The sequence below is a fragment of the Saimiri boliviensis genome, chromosome 3 (genome assembly GCF_048565385.1).
Source record: "Saimiri boliviensis isolate mSaiBol1 chromosome 3, mSaiBol1.pri, whole genome shotgun sequence".
NCBI lineage: Eukaryota > Metazoa > Chordata > Mammalia > Primates > Cebidae > Saimiri > Saimiri boliviensis.
Window position 1 is genome coordinate 5,113,670 of NC_133451.1, and position 25,645 is coordinate 5,139,314.

The 25,645-nt window shown below is 59.1% G+C and overlaps 1 protein-coding gene across 7 annotated transcripts in view; it reads right to left on the reverse strand.

The window, feature by feature from the left end:
• Positions 1-25,645, reverse strand: part of SORCS2 (sortilin related VPS10 domain containing receptor 2) — a 556,267-nt gene that overhangs the window by 25,574 nt on the left and 505,048 nt on the right. For all 7 annotated transcript variants that reach the window (XM_074395857.1, XM_074395856.1, XM_074395854.1 and 4 more), the window contains exons 12-18: positions 20,745-20,821; positions 14,740-14,831; positions 13,912-14,019; positions 6,130-6,250; positions 4,768-4,901; positions 3,830-3,958; positions 534-705 (exon numbers count right to left, since the gene is read on the reverse strand). In XM_074395857.1, coding sequence (XP_074251958.1) covers positions 534-705; positions 3,830-3,958; positions 4,768-4,901; positions 6,130-6,250; positions 13,912-14,019; positions 14,740-14,831; positions 20,745-20,821 — 833 coding nt within the window. The remainder of the gene's footprint in view (positions 1-533; positions 706-3,829; positions 3,959-4,767; positions 4,902-6,129; positions 6,251-13,911; positions 14,020-14,739; positions 14,832-20,744; positions 20,822-25,645) is intronic.

The window sequence follows — 25,645 nt, forward strand, 5'->3', positions numbered from 1 at the left end:
GGGAGGCTGGGAGGAAATTTCGATCTGTGTTTGTGTGAGTATTTCCATCAGTGTCTGTCCATGCACACACAGGACTTATCTTGGGTTGTGTAATTATAAGTCATGGTGTTTTTAACTTGCTGTTTTTCATAAGATCCCAAATTAACTAAATCAGTATAATTACCGGCTTCAAAAATGTGCTGCTGCCCACGGGAATGAATACATTTTATACCAAGGCCAGGAACCACCGCCCCGAACCCCCCCCCCCCCCCCCCCCCCGTGTATGAAACCGTCTCCTTCTGCTCTGCGGGCACCTGATACTCCCCACGCCCTGTTCTGTTTTTCCTCTGTGTCTCATTGTTAAATGATGGGCTGCACCCAGGAAGTGGACTTTCAATCCTCTGCTGCCTCCTGCAGGCCGGACAAGCTGGCCCACGGCGACGCCCTGAGCCACTTCCAGGCAGAGGAGACCCCCTCACCATGCCCTCTCTGTGTCTAGTTGGAGCCGACCCTGCCCGACAGTCCCGGGAGCCCGCTGGGAGGTGCTCACTCACCCGCTCCTGCCGCACCACAAACAGGACGTCCTCTCCAGGTCGCACGGCCACCGCCTCGCCTCGGATGCTGACCTGCAGGCCGCGGGGCGGGGTGAGGGGGCACTGCCGCTGCACGGGAGCCTGCTGCAGGTCCACGCCCCCCTCGCACATGTTGGACACCACTTTCCGGTACCTGGGTTGACAAGAGAGGGTCAGGGCCCACTGGAGCCAGGTGGCCAGGGATGGGGCCCTGTAGTCTGGGGAGGGATGTGCTTGCCACCCAGAGGTGGCATTTGGCTTCCCACCCCTAGGGCTCTACTTACTAACTCCCAGCCACCTACTGACTCCACGCAACTGCTGCCACGGCCCCATTTTAGAGATGAGAACACTGAGGCTCAGAGGAGGAGGGATTGATGGTGGCAGGGTGTGCTTTGGAGGCACTGGCGTCTCCTTGGTCCGGTCGTGTTACTCACAGTAATAACCACAGCCACCGTTAGTGCTGCGGAGGGGGAGCCTTCAGCAGACAGCTGGAATGTCATGGTCTTGCTGAGAAAGGTGGAGGACAGAGTACTCGAGAGGGGCTGGGATCCGGCCTCCACCTTGCCGCTGGCTCACAGCGTGGCCAGAACTGTGCGCAAACACACCCCTCCTCTTGGGCCCTGTCTCCCTGTTCCCTTGAGAGAGCTGGATTGGGTGGCGGACTCATCACTGCATTCACGAGACACCCCTTTACTGAGCATCCATTATGGGCCAGGCACTGGGAACGTGGGTGATCACATGCAGCCTCTGGATGGTGTGCAGAGCAGAGCATCTAGTGGAGAGTGGACCTGAGCAGATCACGTCAGAGTGAACCTGCAGCCATGGCAGCGCTGGCTGGGCACCCCTGGGACCTGGTCCCTGACGAAGGGGCTTTCAGCTGAGACTGGGAGGGTGAGCACGAGAAGAAAGAGTATCCCAGGCCATGGGAACGGCATGTGCAAAGGCCCTAGGGTGGGTGCTGAGCCCAGAGAGGGAGAAGGTGTGGCATGAGGTGGAGAGGGGCCCTGGGTGAGCTTTTAGGAGCCTCTGAAAACCACCCCGCAGTGGCTTCATGCAGTTGAGACCTGTGAAGCTCCCTCAGACAACGCTAGGATTCTGAGTCCTGGAAAGTAGCGTTGCTGCCCAGGTGCCAGGGGTATCTCTCTCCCCCACGCCGGCCCCCCTCTTGCCCTCAGGGCCAAATTCTCCCAGCTGGCTCAGCCACTGAATAAGCATTCAGAAGGTGATCACGCACAGTCCCATTTCATTAGTGCTCTGACAGAAAATACGCTTCTCTAAGGACCACCCACACACAGCACCTACACTGAGCAGATGGCATGAGATGAAACCCTTTGCCTTGATAAAGGTCCTGGCTCTGACACTTTAGACAAGAGTCCCTGTCATCAAGCTCCAGTGGACGTGCACGGGAGACCACCACAGCTTCATGATACATGGGTGCATGGGTAGACAGATGGATAGATAAGTAGATGGGTGGGTCGATGGATGGTGAATGAATGAATAGACAGATGGTGGATGGATAGATGGATGAATGGATTATGGATGGTTAGGTGGGTGAGTGGGTGGAGAGTGGATAAATGCTTGGACAGGTGGATGGGTGAATTGATGGGTGGATAGGTAAATGAATGGATGGATGGTGAAGAGATGGATGGTGGATGGACAGATGGATGGGTAGATAGTGGATAGATACTTGGAAAGATGAATGGGTGAATTGATGAGTGGATAGATGGATAGGTAATTGAGTGAATAGATGGGTGGATGGATTGATGGATGGTGAATGAATAGACAGATGGTGGATAGACAGATGGATGGGTAGAGGAATGAATGGATGATGGATGGATAGACGGGTAGGTGGATAGTGGACAAATGCCTAGAAGGAAGGATGGGTGAATTGATGGGTAGATAGATGGATAGGTAAATGAATGGATGGATGGATGGATAAATGGACGGACAGATGGATGAGTAGATGGATGAATGGATGATAGATGGATAGGTGGGTGGGTGGATAGTGGATCAATACTTGGAAGGATGGATGGATGAACTGATGAGAGGATAGATGGATAGGTAAATGAATGGATGGATGACGGCTGGATAGATGGATGGTGAATGAATAGGTGGATGGTGGATGGACAGATGAATGAATGGATGGGTAAATGGATGGATAGAGGGATGCGTGGATAGTAGCCGAATGCTTGGAAGAATGGAAGGATGAATGGAAAGGTGGATGGCTGAATGGCTGGATAAATGGCAGATGTGGCTAACTGGATGATGGATGGATAAATGAGTAGATGGGGGATGCTGGGTGACCGCAGGGACGTGTGGGTGGATGGCAGGAGGTACGCCAGTGGGGTCGAAGCCTGTAATTTCTGGTCCTGCCTCCTGTTCCCTCATGTTCCCCAGGGGAAGAAACGGGGATTTTCTAATACACCCATGGGCTTTTCTCTTCCTCTCTGAAAACGTCCTCATAGAGAAATGGGGAAATTGGGACCTTTCGATGGAGCGTGTTTGGGACCTCCTGAGGAGGAAGGCCCACAGCTCTTACGTACTTAACATTCTACATGAACTAAATCCTTCAGAGCAATGTGCCCAGCCTCTGGTGGAGGGAAAGTGTCATAGCGGCCGGCACTTGCTGACACCTTCCCGTCATACACAGCTTGTATTTAGCAGACCGCAGACTGAAGGAACACCTACGATGTGTTGTGGAACTTACAGTTCAGCAACGCAGACAATTAAGTGGGTGATGACAATAGCTGGGATTTGTGACAGAGGTAATCTCAGGGTCAGGAGTGGGTGGTCAGGGAAGGCTTCCTGGAGGAAGTGCCATTTAAACAGAGACCTGCAGACAGCAGGAGCACCTCCAGCACCCAAGCTTTGGTGACTGGGGAGGGCTTGGCTTACTGGGGCACTGGTAAATGGGGAAGCGTCCTAGCACTGCAGAGGCTCAGAAATACCAGGGGAAGATGTGCTGCCTCAGGTGGGAGCCGCGGGTGCCCCGGGCCTTTTCCGTCTGTTGTTCTCTGTCCAGAGCCAGCCCAAGGCAGCCTTCTCCTGGCACTGCCCACAAGGGCTCAGCTGGGAGAACCCCGCAGGTTCTAAGGTCATTCATTCGTCATGTCTGGTGACTCCCATGAGCCCCACAGCCAGGCTCTGCGCTGTGAACACAGGGCGTCCTCAGCTTTGACCTTGGGAGCTGCAGGTGCCAGCCAGGAAGGCACCGTTTCGGGGTTGCACCACACTCTGCCCCCGGATTCAGGCAGGGAGAGGCCTGCGCCCACACTCACCCGAGGCTGCTGGCGTAGGTCTGGCCCAGGGCACAGTCGTCGGGCGGGGACAGTGGGTTAAACCAGAAGTTGGCAGAGCACTTGTCGGGGTTGGAGTCTGAGGAGGGGGAGCGTTCAAATCCGTAGTCGCTGGGAGGAGGGAAGAGCAGCAGTAGGTGACAGGCACAGGTGGGAACTGGAGTCAGCTAAGGTTGGGGTGAAATCTGGGGGAGCTGACAAGGGACCCTCATACCAAGGGCCTGCTGTACACCCATTTGTGAGGACATGAAGGAGCACCCAGAGCCCCATCCCAGAGGGGGACACAGGGTGACAAGGGAGGCAAAGAGATGCTAGAAACTCAGAGAAACCTGGAGGGCTGCCTGGTGGAGGTGAGCAAATCTCAAAGGATGGACAGAGACAGGTAAGGAAAGAGAGAGAAGCACTGCTGGCAGGGCCCAGCCTGAGCAGCATCAGCACAGGCGGAGGAGGCTGGAATGCCAGGGGGCAGGATGGGGAGGGGTGAGGTGGGTGGCAGGTGGGTGAGCTGTCAGCCAAATTGCCCTGTGGGCCCTGGGCAGTCACCGGCAGCTTTTGAGAACAGCAGGGGACAGGTTGGGTGGCTTTCAGCAGAGCCCCTGGATGGAGAAGGGCCACGGTGGCTGCAGCACATCCCCTAGATGCCCTGACCTGTTCCTCACTTTCTCCTCCTGCCCGTGAGCTGCCACTGAGGGGTTTCAAATGCAGCCACAAATTCCCTACAGCTCCTTCCTGGAGCGTGGGCTGGTCTTGGTGGCTCGGTTCTAACAGACAGAATGAGGCAGAAGTGGCCGTGCCTGACTCTGACACCAGGTTATAAAAGGCACTGACGCTTCCTCCCTCAGTCTGGGGGCAGCGGCCGCCATGCTGGGAGGATGCTCAAGCAGTGCCTGAGGCCCCGTGGCCCGGAGCCCACTGCTCACCACAGGAAGTCCGAGTCCCGGCACTCGCACACACGGGATGTGAGTGCTGACGTGAAACTCCTCCCCTTGATGCACCAGGACGTGGGCTTTCTCTTCCGGAAACTTCTCTGCTGGCCCATGATGCAGCGGTCACCCTGCAGCAGGAACATCAGGGTGAGGAGCTGCCCGCGACAGGTCAACTGCTCGACATGGGCTTGTGGCACTGAGCCTGCCAGAGACTGAAGATGGCTGATGCCTCGGGTTACAGATGGGGAAACTGAGGCCCAGAATGAAGTGTGGCATGTCTGAGGTCAAGTTGGGGAAGGCTCCCTCTCATCTCAACCCACAGGCATTCGCTGAGCCCCTCCTGTGTGTAGCCCTGGCTGGGCCCAAGGGGTCGCAGAGCTGCTGGAAGTGCAGCCCTGCTGGGGTTCCCCCCCGTCCCCTCAGGTGCTGTGCGGGGAGCTGGGTGGAGCCACAGCTTTCAGGGCTCTTGGACCTCCTTCAAGGCCCATCAGAGCACTTCCTTGTGAAATCCAGCTTCAGCAAGGCACCCTGCTAAGACAGCCTGGCAAGCAGTGCCCACCCTCGATATCCGGTCACCCTCCCTGTCAGACAGGCTTGCTCGTCCCCTGCTGCCCCCAGGAGACGTCAGATCCTCCGATGCCTCCTGCTTCCTCTTGGTCAGTTTCCACCCGCTGACCTAGGCTCTGAACTCCATTTGCCCATGCTGAATTCAAGTTGAGCCCAGTCTCTCCTTGGAGAGGGTCCCTGTGCCCACCGTGATGGCCCGGAGTAAAGTCTTCCACCCCGTGCTTTAACAAGTGCTAGTGAATCATTTCTTCTTTAACAGAGCCACCCAGCCCCTGGCAGTTCCAAATCCCCACGCTCCGAAATCCCAGGCTTCCCACACCGCCAACAGCACAGCCCGACTGGAACTACACAGTGGCACTGATGCTTACTCCGCTTAGCGTCGATATTACACACGTGCCATGGAAATACTTATGTGTCTCCATTACAGGGAGGGCTTGCCCCAGACCCCACTCCACACCCAGGCCCAACTGTCTCGTATGGTACAGGCCTGTGTTACCTTCCTAAGATTGAAAATCCTGACCTCCAAGCACACTGGACTCCACGGGCCTGGGATAGAGCCTGTGGCCCTACACTCCCCAAGTGTGGCTGAGGACCCTCAGCCCAGGTAGCCCCATGACCCGGAAGGGTCTAGGAAGTCCACAGGAGGCCTGGACACCTAAAGGCACTGGGATTCCCGGAAGACTTCTTGGAGGCAGGGAGGTGCTTGCCCGGGAGTTCTCTGGCAGGCAGAGTGGGCCTGCGTTTGCAGTGTGCCCCCGGCCTGCCCGATGCCAGCGCGTCCCGGCCCACCTGCAGGTTGGAGAGGTCCCAGGAGCTGTAATCTTCCTCGATGCACTGGCTGGAGAATGAGGGCCGGAAGTCCACCTTGACCAGCTCCCAGTCAGAGCGGAAACTGATGTGGCCAAAGACCCTGGGGCGGGGAGCAGAGGGAAGGGAGAGAAACCACCTTCGTTAGGCCTTGTCCTGCTGTGCAAACCATGTCCCGTCCGGACTCTGTTCCCATCTGTACCACGGGCACAGAAATCCCTCTCCCGCCCTTGCTGGGGATCAGAGCGAGGCTGCCCCGAGCACTGAGCGTGGCCCTGCACGGGTGCTCCGTGGACCTTCTCGTGAATATTCCCACAACTACCACCCGTGATCTGACGTGTCAGTTGCACTGGGATGGGCCACTCTGGTTGACCCCCCTTGACTCCTCCCTGATGGACAGGAAAGGAGGCCCAGGTCCACAGCAGGGTTGAGAGCCCTGGCCTCCTAGCTGCCGTCAGAGCCCTTCCGCGGCCTCCACACTGGTCCTTGCACTAGGCTTTGCGGAATGGTCTGTGGTCAGGGGTCTGCGTCTGTGGCTGGCTGGCTGGCTTCCTTCCGGCCTGACCGTGTGAGGGTCCTGTGCTGCAGAAACCCAGCTTTCTATCTCTGGGCCACAGGGCGTTTGCTCCCTAGTAGAGGTGGCGATTCAAAGAGAAATAACGAGTCAGCAGGCCGAGCTCAGAGCCCGCAGAAGCAGGGTTGACCCATCACGGCCGAGGTGGGCAGAGCAACAGAGGAAGCGGGGGAAGAGAATAGGGAGGCTGGCCACTCAGGGCACACCCGTGTGTGCTGGAAGCACAGCCTGCTGGGCTGGGTCCGCCCGTTTTACAGAATGGAAAGCCGAGGCACAGAGAGGTTGAGTAACTTGCCCAAGGTCACACAGCTTGTTTGTGCTGTTCCTTCTCCGTCCTTGACACTCAGCAGTCGTTGCTGAGTGCCCATCACCCAGAATGGCAGTTGGGTGTCCCAGTGTCTCCCCTCGGGGAGGGCTGCTGGCTGAACGCCTCCCACTCCATCCCCCAGCACCCCACACTTAGGCTCCAAAGGCCACCCCAGAAGGTGGGCCCAGCCTGCTCTTTCCTGGGCCTCCTCTAGTCCAGCTTGTGGTGCTCCGGCCGCGTTATCAGAGGCCGAGCATCTGGGTGGGGGAGGTGATGCCTGCTGCTCCAGTCGAGCCCCCGTCTGAGCACCTCCAACCGGGCCTGGATACTCGGGGGTGGCCCATCGTGAGCTGAAAGGACAGCCCCATTCTAGGGCGGTGTTGAGAACGGTCTTGTAGGTATTTCTGAGCACATGACGGCGGGGCCTGTGTGTCTGAGGCTGATATTTGAAGGTTTGGCTCCACGGGGCACCTCTGAGCCTGGCAGGCCTGTGCGGTTCACGCTTGAACTACATCTGTGACCTCGTATTTGCCTCCACTCCCCAGAAGTCCCACGAGGCAGACACTATTATCTTTGTTTGATGAAACCCTAAGCCTCTGCGGGCTGGGCATGGGGCCTCCCTCTGTCTCCTCCTGACCTTTCCCTGGGGCCCTGCCTCCCTGTGCTCCCCTAAGGCTGGCTCGTCGCAGGAGCGGCCAGGCTGGTTCCGCCCCACATTCCTGCCACGTGGCTGCCAGCCCTCTGCCTGGCGGCCAGGCGCCCTTCCTCCCTCCCAAGCCGGGCCCTTGGTTCTGGGCTCACAGTTCCGTCTGTGGTCTTCCCTGCACGTGGAGGTCAAGAGCCCCAGGCCACTTTTTCTTTCTCAGAGGGGACGTAAGCCCTCCTAGCTGCTGGTGGCAATGCCCGCCAAGGACAGGGGGAGGTCCCCAGGCGTGGCTGTGACTGCCACGTCTGCCTGCTTCTGCAGGTGGTTTCCCACAGGAATCTCGTGGCCTGCATGGTGACCCCAGCTGTGAATGGTCTCGGCTCCAGGGCACCTGTGATCGGGATGAGGTCCCACTTGCTGTCTGTCTCCTGACGGGTGCCACTTGGATGCCCTCGACATTGGAGAGCTCCAGTTCAGCACACGGGGTCTCTTCCTTCGACACTGCGGTCCAAACAAAGCCTGCTGCACTGGCCTTGTCAGCACTCCGAGGTCTTCTCTCACTGAAGAAATGCTTTTTAAGGGGCAACTTCTGGATCTCCGAGTGCATCCTCATGCGCTTCTGCCACCTGTGGCATCATGAAAGGCACTGCGGAGCAGCCGCCGCTGTGTACGGAGCACCCGCTGCAGTCTGGGCACACGCTCTACCTTGTATCCCCCCATTTCCTCCTTGACAAAGCCCCCTTTTACAGACAAGGAAACTGAGGTTGAGGCCAGGGACCCACCCAGGGCAGCACAGCTTCAGGCCACTTCCTGGAGGGGCCAGCGTTGGAACCCGGGCTGGAGGCTCCGCAGCTGTGAGGCTCTGCGCGGAAACACGGCGGGCGCTGGCTGCGCGTGACAGCGACGGCCCCACGGCTGCAGAAACCCCGGGGAGGTCCCAGTCTCACCGCTGTTCGGAGCTGGGGCAGAGCAGAGAGGCCCGTTTGGCTGATGAATGACCCCTCCACCGTTCTGAAGTCCCCCCTTCTGTGAAACCTAAACCCTCAGCTGATACCACGAGAAATACCTGCCATCCAGTTAATTCTGGGTCCTAGAAAAGAGCTGCCGAAGGGGCCTGCATATGACTCTGTAGCTAATGAGGAAAAATGGGTTGCGCTGTGAGGGTTGGACCCCGTGGCTGGGGAAGGCTCCGGGAGCCCCCACTGCACCTCTCACCCAAGCCCAGGGCCTGCGGACCCCTCCCTGCTCGAAGGCTACGCTGGGGCGCGGGCCGGGGAAAGCAGGTGAAAGTGAGCAGTGCCAGGGAAGAGCCCCAAAAGGTGCCTCCGGCCAGGTTAGAGGTGGTCTTTGGGTAGATTTGGGCAAAACAGCTATCCAGGAAGGACAGGGTGGTGGAAAGCTGAGCCCAGGGGAGCTCGGTGTGAGCCGGGCGCCCCAGCAGGGCCGCGCCCGCACAGGCCTCACACAGGGAGCTGCATTCTGACCTGCGGGCGCTCCCTCGCTGGCTGTTTGAATTCTTTGTACGTTGACTGGGATTGGGAAGCTGTCTGAAGCGCAGCACTGTAACCAGGGGTCTGGCAGAACTGTTCTGATGCTTTAGAGAAAACTGAAAAGGTTACAGCACCTGCCTGGGAATTCCATTTTCCTTCTTGGATAAATTGCCCTGTCTGTGGGTGGGGGGTGAAGGCTGGCTCATCTCTGGGTCTTCACCAGGGCTCAGGCCTGATGGCAGCCGCGGTGAAGGGCTTGGCACCCTGCAGACACACACTGGTTCAAGGCTCCCCGGTGGAAAGTGCTCCCATCTCTCGGCCGGGCAAGCTGAGGCCTGGAGAAGCAGCTTGACCTCTGTGTAAGGAGTAAGGGCGGCCCTCACCCCTGCACGGCTGGCTCCTCCAGCTCTGTGGGTTCTGGCCCCAGGAACAGCTTGACCACACGAAGGGTCCACACCGTGAGTGGAGCACAGAGTGCCTGGCGGCCAGGCGCCCTTCCTCCCTCGCTCCCCCTCCCCGAAAACGCCACAGGAGGTCCTGCAGCTGTGTGTCCCATCCCAGACCACGACCTCCAGCGGCATGAGAGTGAGCGAAAGTCATGCAGGATTTCGTGTGTCCAGGGCCCGGCCAGAGCAGGGAGGAACCGGGCCGGGGAACGTCAGGACCCGTAGAGACTGGGAGGGTGATTGTCCTCACCCCATTTTCACAGGACAGGCTCCCAGGGTCCCCCCTTCCCACCCCTCCCTTAGGGATGAATCCTTTGAGACAGGTTGACATCTTTAAACATGGGGGAATAAATGGGTCTGTCCGGGTTTCTTATGAGAATGGCATGAGGTCATGTATGAAAACAGCCCAGAGCAGGCGGTGGGGCCGCCGTCACAGGAGACCACATTGGTAAAGACGGAGGGACGACTTGGGACAGGAGGTCCAAGAAGGGGAAGATGCTGCCCAGACCGTGCGGGGAGGGGAGAGGCTCAGCGTCCTCCCAGGTGCTGCAGGACAAGCCCACCCAGGAGCCATCACACGTCATCCAGAACACACGGACGCGTGATCGAGGGTCGGCTGGCTGGCGGGACCCACCTGCAGCGAGCTCTGGGTGCTCAGTGAGACCAGTGAGGGGACCCTCACCTTCTTGGGAATAGTGCTCCTGCTGCCCAGGACTCCGGGTGAGGACAGAGCTGTCCCGAGCATCCCCTCAATCCCACCACAATGCACGTCCCGGGAAGGCCAGTGGGACCTCTGTCTGCTGCGGAGTGGGCGGAAACCAGGCCTCTCTATCAGAGTCAAAGCAGGTGACTTCTTGCTCATCACCCAGGAGGTGAGAAGGCCCCAAGCATCACAGGTGGCATCAGTTGAGGGCTCATTTGCGGTGACCTGGGGGGCGGGGGCGACGTCCCCCATGTTACAGACAAGGAAGCCAAGGCGTCTGGAAGGGAACGATGGTTTCCTGGGCAGCTCCTCAAGCTGACTCACCTCCCATTTCAGGGCTGTGGAGACCGAGGTGCAGGGCGTGTGCCCAGGGACATCGGCTTGGAGAGAAGCACCCTGATTTGGAGATGGCGGCCGAGCCCTGTAGCCGTACTGGCTGGGCCCTGGTCCTGGGGGTGATCGGCCCAGCTCTCCTCTCCCCAGCCAGGCCCCCGTGGGTGGTGCGTGCACAGGTTCGCCCCCCGAGCGCCTGTCTCCGCCCCTGCGTCACCCTTGCTGGTGTGTCACCATGTAGCTATTCAAGCCACGTTCACTGAGCGCCAAGCCCCTCTTCCACGCCCGGTGCTGTGCTTGTCCAGGGGACGCACCAGTGACGCCGGCAGAGTCGGTCCCTCCTGGAGCCCTGGGCGGGCACAGTCACGGGCAAGGGCAGCCCTGCAGACGGGATCAGATCCACGGAGGGTGAGGCCAGGCAGCCCAGGTCTGGTGGCAGGAAAGGTCCTCCTGGGCCGGGACGGAATTGAAGGTGGCAGAAGTTCACACAGTTGCTGACCCTCTCATCTCAAACACCTCGAGAGGGCTCCCCACACTCAGCGCGTCCCTGTCCTTCTGCCCCATGCGATCTCGGTTTCCCGAAGCCTGGCTTCCCACCCTGGCTCAGCTGGAACCGAGGGCTTTTTGCTGCCAAATCCGACGTCCAGCTTCCATGCTTCTTGGCCAGGAGCTGGGAGGCAGGCTAGGTGTCCTCTGAGTGTGAGGACAAGTACCCATTCTCCATCACCAGATGTCCCTAAAGCCAGGGCTGGTGTGTGCTGTGTTGCTGACCCTCCTGGCATCTCAAACAGCACCTGGCACATAGTAGGTGCTCAATAAATGCACGTTGGATGACAGCAGAGCAGAGGAGCAGCCTTGAAGGGGTTCCCATCTCTGCTCTGCCCGGAGAGGACAGGCCGCTGCCCACAGAGCTGCCCAGGAGTGCCGTCTGAGCTGGACTCAGCCACAGGCTTTCCCCTGCAACATTAGCCGACGTACCTCCCCTCTCAGAGCCTCAGTTTCTTTCACTGTCAAGCAGCAGAACTGGCTGAGTGTGGGTGGGTGTGAGGGGTGGTGGGCATGAAAGCAGCGGGGGTCAGTGCTGGTGTCTTCCAGGACTGTGCTCCCAGCTCCAGCCGCAGCAGCCAGGGGAGCTCAGGGGCTGTGTCTGCCCAACCTCCCCGACAAATGAGGGGACACACTGGCCCTGCAGAGCCCGGCCTCACCCCTGCCCAGGCAGAGCCCAGCCTCACCCCTGCCCAGGCAGACCACAGCCTCACCCCTGCCCAGGCAGAGCCCAGCCTCACCCCTGCCCAGGCAGAGCCCAGCCTCACCCCTGCCCAGGCAGACCACGGCCTCACCTCTGCCCAGGCAGAGCCCAGCCTCACCCCTGCCCAGGCAGACCACGGCCTCACCCCTGTCCACAGACCCCAGACTTACCCCTGTCTACAGACCCCGGCCTCACCCCTTCCAGGCAGACCCCAGCCTCACTCCTGTTCACAGAGCCCAGCCTCACCCCTGCCCAGGGAGACCCTGGCCTCACCCCTGCCCAGGCAGAGCCCGGCCTCACCCCTGTCTGGGAAGACGCCGACCTGGGCAGGGTGGGCAGCATTGTTCCAACTGGGCAGTTTCTTTCCAAAACCAGGCCTGCTCCCCACCGCCTGGAGCTGTGTCCCCATGGCCTCCTGGGAGCTGTGTGCCTGCTGGGGAGGGCGGGGCACATGGAGGGAGATTGGGGATGGGGTCAGGCATTCTTGGGGGCTTATCTTTGTGGGCCCCTGTGGGTCATTCAGGGGCCAGTAGAAGACGCAGTCGGGGTCAAGGGCATGAAGGCCCATTGCCAGCTGGAAGGGAGAACTCGGGGTGTGAACTGATGAGTGAGCCAGGCCAGCACTTCCTGCAGAAGCCACAGGCAGAGAACCAGTCCCAGGTCATAAAGCCACACCTGCCACAGAGCACACGGCCACTCCAGCCGAGTGGGCAGGGGTGAGGGGCACAGCGCCCGACTATTCTACAGGGAAGGGGTAGGGCAGGGCCTGCCTGCTCCAGAAAGGACAGAGAAGGGGACAAGGTATCCCAAATCCAGGCGTCCAATGTCCCTGAGCCCCACCTCAAGGCGGAAGAGTCATGGCTGCTGTGGCAGCTTCTTGGGGCCACTTTGGTAAATGACCGTGAACTCTGCTGGTTTCGGTCATCACACGCACTCTCCCACGCTGAAGCACTGCGCACGTGCTCTCAGCGCTCTGGAGGCCAGAAGGCTGAAACTGCGGTTGGCAGGGCTGAGCTCCCTCCAGGGCCTCGAGGGGAGGAGCCTTCCTGCCCCTTCCACCTGCGGCCAGGCGTTCCCAGACTGGCAGCTGCACAGCTTTCCCCCACATCCTCCCCCCAGCCTCCTCCCGGGTCCGTCTGTGCCCTCCTCCCGTCAGGACAGTCACTGGGTTGGGGTCTGCCCTCCTCTGGGGTCTCATCTTGGCTTCATCACATCTACAATGACCCTATTTCCAAATAAGGGCCCATCCACGGTTCCGGGGGGCACATGAATTTGGGAAACTCTATTCAAACATCTCAGGCATTGCCGTGAAAGGCAGGAAGAGGACATGGTGGCCTACTGTGCCGCAGCGTGGGGTCGCAGGAGCCATTAGACATGCAGGCCCCGCCCAGCCATGAATCAGTTGGGCTCTCACGGGTGCTCATGGTTGGAGGTGCCCAGAGGGGCCTTCACTTCACTGGCTCCTGGGGACCACCTTCTTCCCCACTACAGCCTCAGCGGTACAGTCAAACCCTGCATGTCCTCAGTGTCTTCCATGTCTCTGCTCCTGGGGCAGAGAGGCTGTGAATGACAGAGGCTCCTGAGGCCCCTTTGCCCCTCATGGTGCCTTGTTTGGCCCAAGCTGGGGCTGAGCAGAAGGAAGTCAGGCAGGACCAGGGCAGCAGCCTCAGATCCCAGGATGGGTGACAGGCAGGTCACAGCCAGCTCCGCCCTGCACTGGCCTGTCTGGGTGTCAGGCCCTAAGCCTTATGACCTTCGTGCCATATAGCTGAGAAAGGTGCCAACAGATGGTAATACTCATGGCAGGATCACTGGCTCGAGAGGTGCTGTGGCCATGGTGGAGCCGGCCTGGAATCTCGGTCCTGCCCTCGCCAGCCAGTGGACCCGGGGCAGGTGGCAGATGTCCCTGATTCCCAGGTGGCTGGGGGGTGAAGGACACAGGAGGCCCAGCACGGCCTGCCTGCTGGAATTCTCTGTGCCACCGCCCAGCACCCACTCCCCTGTCCCGGCACTCACGTCATGACCAGCGTCTCATCCCCTGGCTCGCTCAGCAGCCCGTCCACAAACACCGAGGTGCTGGTGAAGTTGTGCGTGCTCCAGGTGAGGCCCTCGTCCACGCTGAACCTGCAGGAGAAGGGCATCAGTGTCTCCGGGCGGGCTGGAATGCTCCCCGAGTCTCCTCTGCCCCGCGGGGGCCGTAGCTGCCTCGCCTAGGCAGGTGCCGTCACATCTGCTGACCCACCTCCCGCTGCGAGCCCTGACACTCTGCATCCCCTGGATGGCCCCATCCACCGCCTGAGCCTGGCCCAGGGTGCCAGGCCCAAGGCAGGACCGGTACTGTAGTGCCACCATCTTGAGGAAGAGTAAGCTCTTTTTCAGACTACAGTGATACTGGCTTCCTGGCAGCTGCTCCAGCTGTGCCTTCTGGGTCCCGAGTTCACGCCTGCCCTCCATTCCCCATGAAGGCCCTCAGCTGCCAGCCCCTCTCACCTGGGCACGTGCTGCTGACCTCCTCGTCTGGGTCACCTGGTCCCAATACCCGCAGGTTGCTAATTCCTCACCTCCTCGGGGAAGGCCCTGCTGGCTCCCCAGGCGGGGTGGCGCCTCCCTCTGTGCCGTCTCCCGAGGGCAGGACAAAGTCCACCCGACGACCTCTCAGGAAGGGTTTGTGAGGCATGCCCCAGCCCTGGTCTTTAGGGTTTAGGGCTGTCGCCCTGTGGTCCTGTGTCCCCGAGGGGAGGACATTCTGGGGAATAGTCTGAGAGGGTTCCCAGGTGGAAAGAAACAGCTCTGTCCCACCCCACAGCTCGCCCGCCCAGCCCTGGGACTAGCAGACGCCATTACTTGAGGATCTTCAAGGGGATGGAGGTGTCTTTGATGGCCACAATCACCCCGCCGTGGTCCAGGTACAGGATGTGATGCTCCTCCTCAAACACCTGCAGGGGAGAGTCGGGGGGGGGTGAAGGCGGGGCCCTGAGAGCTCGGAGGTCGTCCTAGGCTGAGTCGCACCTGGGAGGAGCGTAGTCAACATGCAGACGGCGGGAGTGGGTGGCACTGGCAGAAGCCAGGGCTGGTCCGAGGGTTCCCTGCCTGTCCCGGGCCATCTCCAAGTTCTCCCAGCACATCCTGGATGCCTGAATGGTGGGCAGCAACTTCTACCCTATCGACCCGAACAAGGGACCTGCAATGGAGCATGGCACGTGGCCCTCTCTGTGTAAAAACCCAGGAGCATGGCCCGCAGCCTTCTCTCTGTGAAACCCATGCACGAACAGTGCCAGCAACATGGAGATGAGGAAGAAACAGCAGACCTTAGAATAGCATTTAGGATATATAGCATCAGTCAAAGCAAACCTCAATCTGACATGAAGACTCAGCCCAAGTGCCATTTCCTCCAGGAAGCCTTCCCTGATGCCAGGCTGGGAAGGGAGGATCCAGCCCCTGCCCCAACACTTACTATGCTACATTGCCTCTTTCAGCCAAAGCTCCTAAAGACAGGGCAGCTCTGAGTCCTCTGTGCCCCCCCAGAGCTCAGCCCAGACCTTGGTGCCCAGGGAGTGTGTATGGAATGAATAAGTGAACAGTGCATGAACGACCGACCGCCAGATCCCCAAGGGACGAAAGAGTGAGTGGCCTGGACAGGGCTCCCACGGAGGAGACATGGAGGGTGGCCTTGCCTGTCGGCCAACAGCCCCAGGATGGGGTCCCTCTGTACACGTGAGGATGCTCTGAGGGGTGGAGGGCACACCAGGGCCTCACAGCTGGAAGGTGGCGGAGCTGGGTGTGGCTTCAAAGTCACACCAGGACACGTGGGGCCTGCCCCAAATCTCCAGTGAACATGCAGGTACAGGCAGCCAGCTCGTGTCTCTGCACTGCCCAGCAAGGGCACCAAGGTGACGTCTCCACCACGTCACCCTCGCCCCATACGTCTCCTCCTCGGAAGTGACCCCCTTTTGCCCTCCCACCCTCCTCCCATCCGTCTCCCAGGCCTGTGGCCCACAGCAGGGCACAAGGAAGCCCAGGAAGGGACAGAGGACAGCCACCCTAAGCACCCCCACTAGGGCCAGCGCGCTTATCTGTCTCAGTGTGCTCAGAGTCTCAGGGAGCCCTGGGGGACCGTGGACACGTCCACCTGAGCCAGGCTCCTAAGCCGGGGAGGCGCAGCTGTGCAGAGCTTCCAGGGATACACACGCAGCAATTTGGGGTGTGTGGGGCGGGGTAAGTAAGGAGGCTCGGCTGACCCCTTTCAAGCAGGTGTGGAGCCTAATGGGGTCGCGTGTGCACTGTCCCCAGGGCGCTGAGCCGGGGGCACCCCAGGCTCTAGGGGGACATTCCAGGGCAGCTGGGGAACCATAATGGGGATGATGAAAGAGAAGCCCCTGTCTTCTCTCTGCCCATCCCTGTGGAGTCTCCCCTGGAGTTTGAACGCTGGGGTTTCCAGGAGCCAGCAGGGAGGACACAGACCGAGGCCCCACAGTGCAGGAACATGAACCCCAGCAGACCCCGGTGGGTGCTGGCAGGCCACGCCCTCGGCCCCGGTGTCCAGCAGGTCCCCTGACCCCCATACCCCTGAATGCCACCAGAACTTTCCAATGCTCCGTGGCCCTTAGAGTCAATCCCGAATCCTGCCATGGCCTCAGGTCCCCATAGGAGGGACCCCTGCTCACCTCGATCCTTTCCCAAAACACACCTGGGCCCTCAGCACATGCCACTCCCGCCCTGCAAAGCCCCTCCCCGGGTCATCAGAGTCGGCTGGCATTGCCCATGGCTCCTAGGAATTCTCCAGGAAGCACGTTGACCTTGAATAAAGAGGAGAGGCTCCTTATGAAAAATGATGGGCGTGGGCAGTTGTGTCCCAACACCTTCCTTCCTCTTCCTGTCTCCCCCCTCCCTCTTCCCCCCTTCCTTCCTCCCTCCCTCCTCCTTTTTCTCTCTCTCCCTTCCCCCTTCCCTCTGTTTTCCCCCCTCCCTCCTTCCTGTTTAGAGTAGGGGTCTGTCAGGTGAGACAAAATGACACAGTGGGTGGAACCACCAGGACCAAACAGGACTGAGCCCCTCCCTGGCGGGGGTGCTGCTGCCCGTCAGGGACTTGCAGGATCCAGGCAGCCACCTTGTGCCCATGAGGCAAGTTGCACACAGGATCTTACTGGAGAGCAGCCAAGCTCTCAGATGATTCTCCATTTTCCAGAGAGACTGGGGCTCAGAGACACAGTGACTTCCCTGAGGCCGCATAGCTGGTGACAGGCACAAACCCCTGCCCCTTCCATGGGGACTGTGTCTGTAGGCATCTTGCCCCCACACAAGCGGGGACATACTCTTATGGGTGATGGGGTCACAGGCTGGAGTGGGGACTCAGAGTTAACCTAGGGGCTTCCCAGATGTCCCCCAAAACTCTGTGCTCCTGCCTGGGTTCACAGCCCTGTCTGCCCGGGGGCAGAGTGGGGGCATGCCCGGGTCCTCTGTCCTGACGCCAGCTCAGGAAAGTGTCTGGAGAAGCACACCACCTATAGCTACATTCATAGAAACTGTTTCCTAGACAAGCAAGCTAATGGCCTGTAGGCTTTAGGGTGTCACAGGCACAGATTTTGGGGGACTATGAGGAAGAATTTCCCACAGGTCTCCTCCCCATCCATCTACCCATCCCACAGACCCAGTGGTCCGGGGCCTCCGTTGGGGGTGCTGGCGTAGATGCAAGCCTGGTCTCTAGGAATTCACAGCCTGGGGAGAGACCCCCAAGGAGACAGACCCTCCCTGCACAGTGACAGTGACTTGCCCACTGGGTACCAGCAGCTAGAGAGGGACCCTGTCATCTCCACCCCAAGCCCAGGGTTCAGCCCGGGCCCTGCCACAGGACGAGGGGCTCAGCCAATGTTCTGGGGACAAATGACATCTTGTTTTAAGGAAAGTCCAGACGCGAGTCAGTGGGCAGCCCAGGGAGGGGTTCACAGTGCAGGAGGTGGAGCTTGGGGTGACCTTTGGAGGGGCAAGGGCATCACAGGCAGTTAACAGAGGCAAAGGCCTGGAGGTCAGGAGGGCAGCTGTGTCCAGGGAGCCGGACGCGCGTGCCGGGGCTGGAGCCCTGGAGGCACACGGAGAGGCCCTGGGACAGACAGTTTAGAGGCCGGTGTGACACCCAAGGCTTGATTAGGGAGTGGCAAGAGCACATTCCCTTTCGGAAGATTCCTGGGGCGCTGGGGGAGACCGACCAGCAGGGCAGGGGCTCGTTAGAGGCTCCCACACTGATTTAGGAGGAAAACGAATTCCCAAGTAAAGGGCTCCTCTCCAGGAAAGAGTGAGCTCTCTGTCTTGGGGAACATTCCAGGAGAAGCAAGGCCCCCTCGCATGAGGGGTCTCAGGAATCATCCGAGGAGAAGCGAGTCTCCCTTGTGGGGACAGCAGTGGAACCCCTGTGTGGCCAGGAGGATAGTGGAGATCACGCTGGGTGCTGTGAGGCTGGAGGAGAGGGGCCTCTTGGCGAAGCTCACCTGCCACGCCCGAGCACCATTCCCTGCCCTTTTAGGGTGTGGTTGCAGCCGCCTTCACTGACTCCACCAGGGGCCTAATCGGCTGCTCTGAGGGTCCCCTGAAGGAGACGGGGCTGCTGAACTGCAGGGTGTGGTGCAGCGAGGGGACAGTGGGCTTCCCAGAGCCTGACAGTCCTGGAGTGCAATTTCTCTTTGGTACCGAGGTGGCCCCCTGAGCAAGTGCGCACCAGGGCTCTGCACTGGGACCCCTGGACACCTGCCCCAGCCACCCTCCTCCCCAAGCGCAGGCAGGGGGGCTTTGCTGCGACCACCCACGGGGAGGTGCCTTCCGGCATCCCGGGAATGACATCTGCTCTCATTAGCTCGGGGCTCTGGGTAAATGGGCTCCAGGGTCTTCCAAACCCCACCAGCAGGGCTGCAGGGTCTTCAGACGTCCACTGCTGTGGTTTCCAATGCCTTGACCAAGCAGCAGGGCTGGGGGGGGGGGTGGAGAGCAGAGTCCCTGTCCCCGCTTCATCCTTTTCCTGCCTCTCCCACACTGAGTTTCAGCCAGGGGCTCTGTAATGTTTTCTGGCTTTGAACAGATGATCCTCCGGAGCTCATGTTTTTGAAAGGTTATGTCGATTACCCCAGACGCACGCTGGCGCTCCGCATTCGTATTCTGAGTTCTCTCAGACGCATCTCCCATGCATCCCTGACAACCTGGCTGCCAGAGGAACCGCGGAGACTGCCCGGGCTCACCGCCCTGCCCTCTGTGCCACTGTACCACTCTGCCCTGCCTGGGCATCCTTCCTCTCCAGCCCATCCCAAGAAACTAAAAAAAAAAAAACAACCCACAGAAGCATGTCTCCCTCCCCTGCCACACACACCGGCCCTTTCCCTGTGGGTGCCTGCCCCGCCCCCCACCGTCCTTCGGGACGGGAACGAGCCCCCGGCACTGCCGTGACCAGGCCTCAGCTCGGCACTTTTCCAGATGCTCTCCCTTTGACTTCTCACATTCCCAAGTTCGAAATCGAAGCAAATTGCTCGACCAGAGAGACTGCTGTGACTGTCTCGTAATGAGTTTCTATAAAATTAGAAAACCTTCTATTTCACCGTGTCTATTGAGTCTGATACGGGGGAAACGTCTCTAATAAATGGGCGGATGTGACCTTTAAGAAACTTCAGGCATGTTTCACTAGTTTTAGTGAAATAGAAATATTAAAATACAATAAATCGCTGTTGCCCTTTTGAAAATTCCATGTTTCTCGCATATTTTTAAAAACTGTCAAGGCCTTCCACCCAGGCTGCTGGTGAAGGTTGCACATTGGGGTGGTCGCATGTGCCCAGAGCACTGCTGTGTGGGAGGGGGCTGTGGCTGGGGTACTCAGGCGTGTAAAACACTGACCTAAAACAGAATGTCTTGTCTGGAAGGAGAGAGTTACATGTAAGTTGGATTCATTTCCTCAGCATAGAAGGCAGACACTGCCACTCCGTGAGGTTGGCAGGCCAACTTCAGCCAGAAAGACCATGTGCCCCCCGACTGGGAAGGAATGGCCAGTGCACAGTGAGGAGGGGCCCCCTCCTGGAGTGGGGAGCTTGGGCTTGGATCCTGGAGCTACCAGGACCTCACAGGACAGGTGGCACCAACTGGCCTTCCTCGGCCTCGCTATGCGCACCATAGTCTGCAAATCTGAGCTTCGAGTGGGGCTGCAGAGAGCACAGAGGGACCCTGCCAGGCCGTGCTGCGCTGCTGGAGTGGCCGCTTCCTGCGTCAGTGTGCCCCTCCTTTCCTTGCTTCCTTCTCTTCTCGGAAGTGCCACCTCAAGTCATTACCCTGGGACAGCCCCCAGATACCCCGACCCAGACTCACGATGACCCCCACAGCCTGCTCCTCCCCTGCCTCGTCTTCCACTGCTGTGTCCGCAGTCCCTGCCAGGAACCTGGAACCCCCCGCACCCTTCTCCTGGCCTCTCTCTGGGCTCCTGAAAGAGTCCCAGGCAAGTCTCGGAAGTGCCACATGGCCTCCTGGCCGGGACCTCTTCCCCTTTCTGTTCCCTGGCATTTATCCCCATTTCTCAGACGTTCGCAGTGACACGTCCAACTGTGGAGATGTTTCTCGCGTCTGTCACTCCCCATTGGTGGCCATGGAAAGACCAGCTGGGTGGTCCGAGCCGTCTGCCTGGACTGGCTTTTCAAATGTGGCAGATGCACATCTGCTAAAGTGAGCCCCGGGCCAGCCCCGAGGGCTGGCTGCAGGACAGGAGACGCGGCTCAGAGCGGCTCCCGCAGAGCCACTGGAATGGACGGGATGACAGAACAGAAGTGTCTCCTGAGGGTCACGGTTGAACGGGGCGGGGGGTGCTGGGCACCTCCCAGCCAGCTTACCTGCCGCCAGGTGTGCCCGCAGTCTGATGTGATGTACATTTCTTCTTTATATTCCACCAGCTGCGAGCCCAGGTTACCTGATCCGAAAGAACAGGGGCAGCACTGACCCCGGGATCATCCCGCCTTCCCTCTAACAAGTCTGAGCTCTGAAATACCCCCAAGCCATGGTGGCCTGTGTGGCTCCATCTCCCCCACAGACCTGCTGTGCTGGGGAAAATCAGCCCTGCCCAAAGACAGCCAAATTCAGGTGACTCCAGCAGAGGCCCTGGGTAGGCAGATGTTCGGTGCCTCAGAGAACCCACAGGTGTGGTCCATGAATAGGAAGCATGCAGTGTGACCAGGAACGGGTTGGAGAGGATATGGGCCAGGTGGGCCAATGTGGGCTTGCGGACAGCCGCTGTGGGGCTTGAAAGCAGGGCAAGACATGACTGAGTTTGTGTGTGGACACAGCTCCTGGGGACCGGGTGCAGGGAAGCCAGAGGCAGGTGCAGGAGAGAAGGCAGGTGGGCGCACAGCAGGGCCCCACTGTCTGCTGGCCGGATATTTGGGAGGATGGTGAGGTGGGCACCAAGCTGACTGTGGGGGCAGAATGTGGTTTGGGTTTACTGGAGCCCCAGCACGGGGCTGATTGGGTCCATCACCAGTCTTGATGTCCACTCAGAGGGGCTCAGACTTAATGCTGTGGGTGGTGTCAGAATGGGAAGAACTCATGCCCAGCATCCAAGCCAACCTCATGTAAGAGATGAGGAGGCTGAGCTTGCATGAGGCTCCTATAGAAAGAACAATGGCTACGCAGGACAGCACGGGCACCAGGACAATCCTCACAGCCTCTGGTGCTGCACCTGGCCCGCCCTAAACGGCATCCTGAAACAGCTTGAACAAAGGGATTTCTGATGAGACAGACTTGGGACTTCCCGTGCACCCATGACTGGCAGAGACAGGGGTCCGAATCTCCAGGATGATGGGGACCCTGATGATGGCGCTGAAGCTGTTCTGGGGCCCGAGAGGCCCTGCCCTGGGTGACTTGTATGTCACTTTCCCTTGAAAGCTTTATTTAGGTGGCACCTTCAGAAGTACTTTATCCAGGGTCAAGTTTAGAAGTCTGGAAAAATCCAAAGGGGATGGAATGTCTTCAAATAGGTGAATTAAAAGTGAGTTCTCAAAGCGGCAGAGTGTGTGTGTGCCTGTCTTCTATTTTGAAGTTCACTTACCTACCTACTTATAAATCTACCCATCTACCTACTCACCCACCCACCTATCCATCCATCTATCCATCCACCCATCCATCCATTCATTCATCCATCCATCCATCCACCCACTCATCCACCCACCTATCCATCCATCTATCCATCCATCCATCCATTCATCCATCCAGCCACCCACTCACCCACCCACCTATCCATCCGTCTATCCATCCATCCATCCATCCATCCACCCACTCACCCACCCACGTATCCATCCATCCATCCATCCACCCACCCACTCACCCACCCACCTATCTATCCATCTATCCATCCATTCATCCATCCATCCATCCACCCACTCACCCACCCACCTATCCATCCATCTGTCCATCCATTCCTCCATCCATCCATCCACCCACTCACCCACCCACCTATCCATCCATCTGTCCATCCATTCCTCCATCCATCCATCCACCCACTCATCCACTCACCTATCCATCCATCTATCCATCCATTCATCCATCCATCACCCACTCACCCACCCACCTATCCATCTATCCATCCATCCATCCATCCATCCATCCATCCATCCACCCACTCACCCACCCACCTATCCATCCATCTATCCATCCGTTCATTCATCATCCATCCACCCACTCACCCACCTACCTATCCATCCATCTATCCATCCACCTATCCAGTCATCCATTTATCTATCCATCCATTCATCCATCCATCCACCCACTCACCCACCCACCTATCCACCCACCTATCCATCCGTTCATTCATCCGTCCATCCACCCACTCACCTGCCTACCTATCCATCCATCTATCCATCCACCTATCCAGTCATCCATTTATCTATCCATCCATTCATCCATCCATCCACTCACCCACCCATCCACCCATGCATGCATCCATCCATCCACCCTCCCACCCAGCTATCCATCCATCCACCCCTCCTCTCATCCATGCATCTATCCATCCTCCCATCCATCTTTTATTGATCTATTACCCATCCAACCAGTCATCCCTCTATCTACTTACCACCTCTTTCTCAGCTCCACCACTCCCTCCTTCCTGCACATATTCAATGGCATTTGCTGAGTGTCTGCTCTCTGCACAGCCCTGTACTGAGCTCAGGGGAGCCTGAGCTGAATGAGCCGTGGCCCCTGCTCCCTGAGGGAATCTAGCAGAAGAGGGTGACTGTGCAGGTGCATACAGAGCCAGGACAGTGGACCCATGAGGACAGCCTCAAGGAGAGACTCGAGCAGGAAAGAGCTAACCAGGGATGGCTCAGGGAAGGGCAACAGGGTGTCCAAAGAAGAGGGAGCAGCCTGGGCAGAGGCATGGACCTGGGCAGGTGCAAGACAGATCGGCAGGTGGGGCAGAGCGGCAGGTGTGGAATCTGGGTACCGCTGGACCCGTCCCTTCTCCTGTGTGGTGTGGTGCAGACAAAAGGAGCTGAATGAAGTGAGTGAGGAGAATGAGTGAACAGAATGAGCAGCAGGGAGGAGAGAAACAGGGGTGCTTTTTATCCTTCCGCTGTCCCAGCCGCCAGCCGCCACTCCAGGACACACACATCACATGCGGGGCCGGGCGGCGAGTGTCGCCATGTCAGCACACTGAGCTGGCCAATTTGCAGTTTGTAATTTCAATCGTGCACGCGTCGGTCTTTTGAGGAACGCTATCTGTTTTCCTTGCTCTGTCTACCAAAGCTGTCAGGCTGCCAGTCACCTACCAGTCTCGGGGGAAGGAAGGAGGGACTCACGGCATATCACAGGCTGTCAGAGCGGAAGGGCCTGCAGGGAGCTGAAGCTGGCACCCTCGTTTTACGGATGGCAAACTGAGGCCCCTGGTTGGGGGAGGTAATGAGGGGAGAAGCCTCCCTGCTGCATCCCTGCCCAGTGTTCTGGTGTCTCCTTCGGCCTCCTTCCCCCAGGCCCAGGACCCCTGCCCTTCCTTGGTGCCCTAGGGTCTGGTAGGAGTCAGTGCTCCCTGAATGAAGGTGTGCCTCCTCTCCATCCTTCCTCTGCCCCTGCAGCCAGAAGACAGAGCAAAGCAACACACCAAATTCTCCCCCACCCACACTTCACCAAGGAGGACTGTGGGGCAGATACTAATGGCTCCAGGAGCAGAAGGGGCACCAGTGATGCCCAAGACACAGCCAGGGCCCTGTGAGTGGGCTGCCCCATGGTGCTGCTGGTGATCCAGAGGGGCCCGGTGAGCATCCACAGTGCTGGGGGCGCTTAGGTCAGCTCCCAACCTCACCCAGGCCCCTCAGCCAGGCCAAGGGCGTCTTGCCCACACATCTAGACATGTCCTGACATTGATGAGCCCCTGACTGGCCAAGTCACCAAAAAGGGGACTGTGCCGGGGAGGGCTGGGGCTGCATATGGCTCCAAGACTCCATTCCCTGAGCCAAGCCAGCATAAGGCAGGCTACAGTGCTCCCAGCTCCAAAATGGCTACTCAAGATTTCCTTGGCTAAATGCTACCAACACCTCTGCCGGGGCTAGGGACAGAGAAGTGTTTGCCAGCCTCTGCTCCGTGTCGAGTCCCGAGGACTCATGTCTGGACAATCAGCTGGGACGCAGGCCAGTGACCGGGATGGGGCAAAGGGCAGTGCAGGAGGCGGGCTCCGTCACCACCTGGGGCACCCACAGCATCTGAGGAGCAGGTAGGGGGTGGCACCCACTTGGCACTCTTTGGCTTTGTAGGGGAGGCACATGAGCCAGAATGGGAACCCAGCCAGAACAGGGTCTGCCCTGGGCGTGGAGAGCAGCCTTGGCAAGGGGTCAGTGGGAAGCAGCTGGCCACTGGCTGTACAGGGCCCAGGGAAAACTGGCACGCTGGGAGCCCTGAAGGTATGGAGCAGGAGGCGTTGACCTCACAGGGTTTAACTCAGCGTGAGGATTCCTAGCCTAGTTTATTGAAAGGATGAAGATGAGATCTCCTTCAGAGCCCTTCACTCCAGCACAGGCACACTCGGAGGGGAGCCAGCCCTTCAGTCCTGCGACACACCCAGCTGGGAAGAACCCGCCACCGGCACCCTTTGCCATGGCTGGGTTGATTTCTGGGCTCAACGTGGCTGATTCTCTACCAGGGGGGTTAGAAGCCAAGTTTGTCATTTCTTCTCAAGTCCATCCCCTTCTATTAATAGTTGGAGCCACAGCTCCCCTTTCTGGGTCCCTCTGCAGTCCGGCCTCTGCAGGCTGGACCTGAGGACAGGCCCCGGAGACTGGAATGCACCTCCTCCAGCTCGAGCCCCCAGTGCTGCACTCCCTACAACCTCCACCCGGCACATGGTGTGCTCTCCCTGTGGGTAGGCTTGGTAGATGCCCATTTGCCCAGCAGGCTCTGCCCAAACCTCAGGGCAGAATCGAGTGCCTATACCCTATGTCCCTCTGGACCATCTTGTAGGAACTTGGCGTCAGGACGCGTCTGGCCCTGCGGTCATCGTCCCTTTGCGCCTCTGTGTACCTGAGTGGCTGAGTCTCATCTCCCTCATTTCCAGCACCCGGTGCCATGCCTGGCATGGGGGCGCGGTGTCCAGCATCCCCTCAGATGAGAGGACAGCCCGGCAGAGCACACCTGCCTCGGAGGGTTCCTGCCTTACCCCGTCTCATCCTGAGCGTGGAGATTTTGTGCTCTCATTTTGCAGATGAGGAAACTGAGCCTCAGAGAAGTGCAGTGAAATCCCAAAGTCCTACAGCTG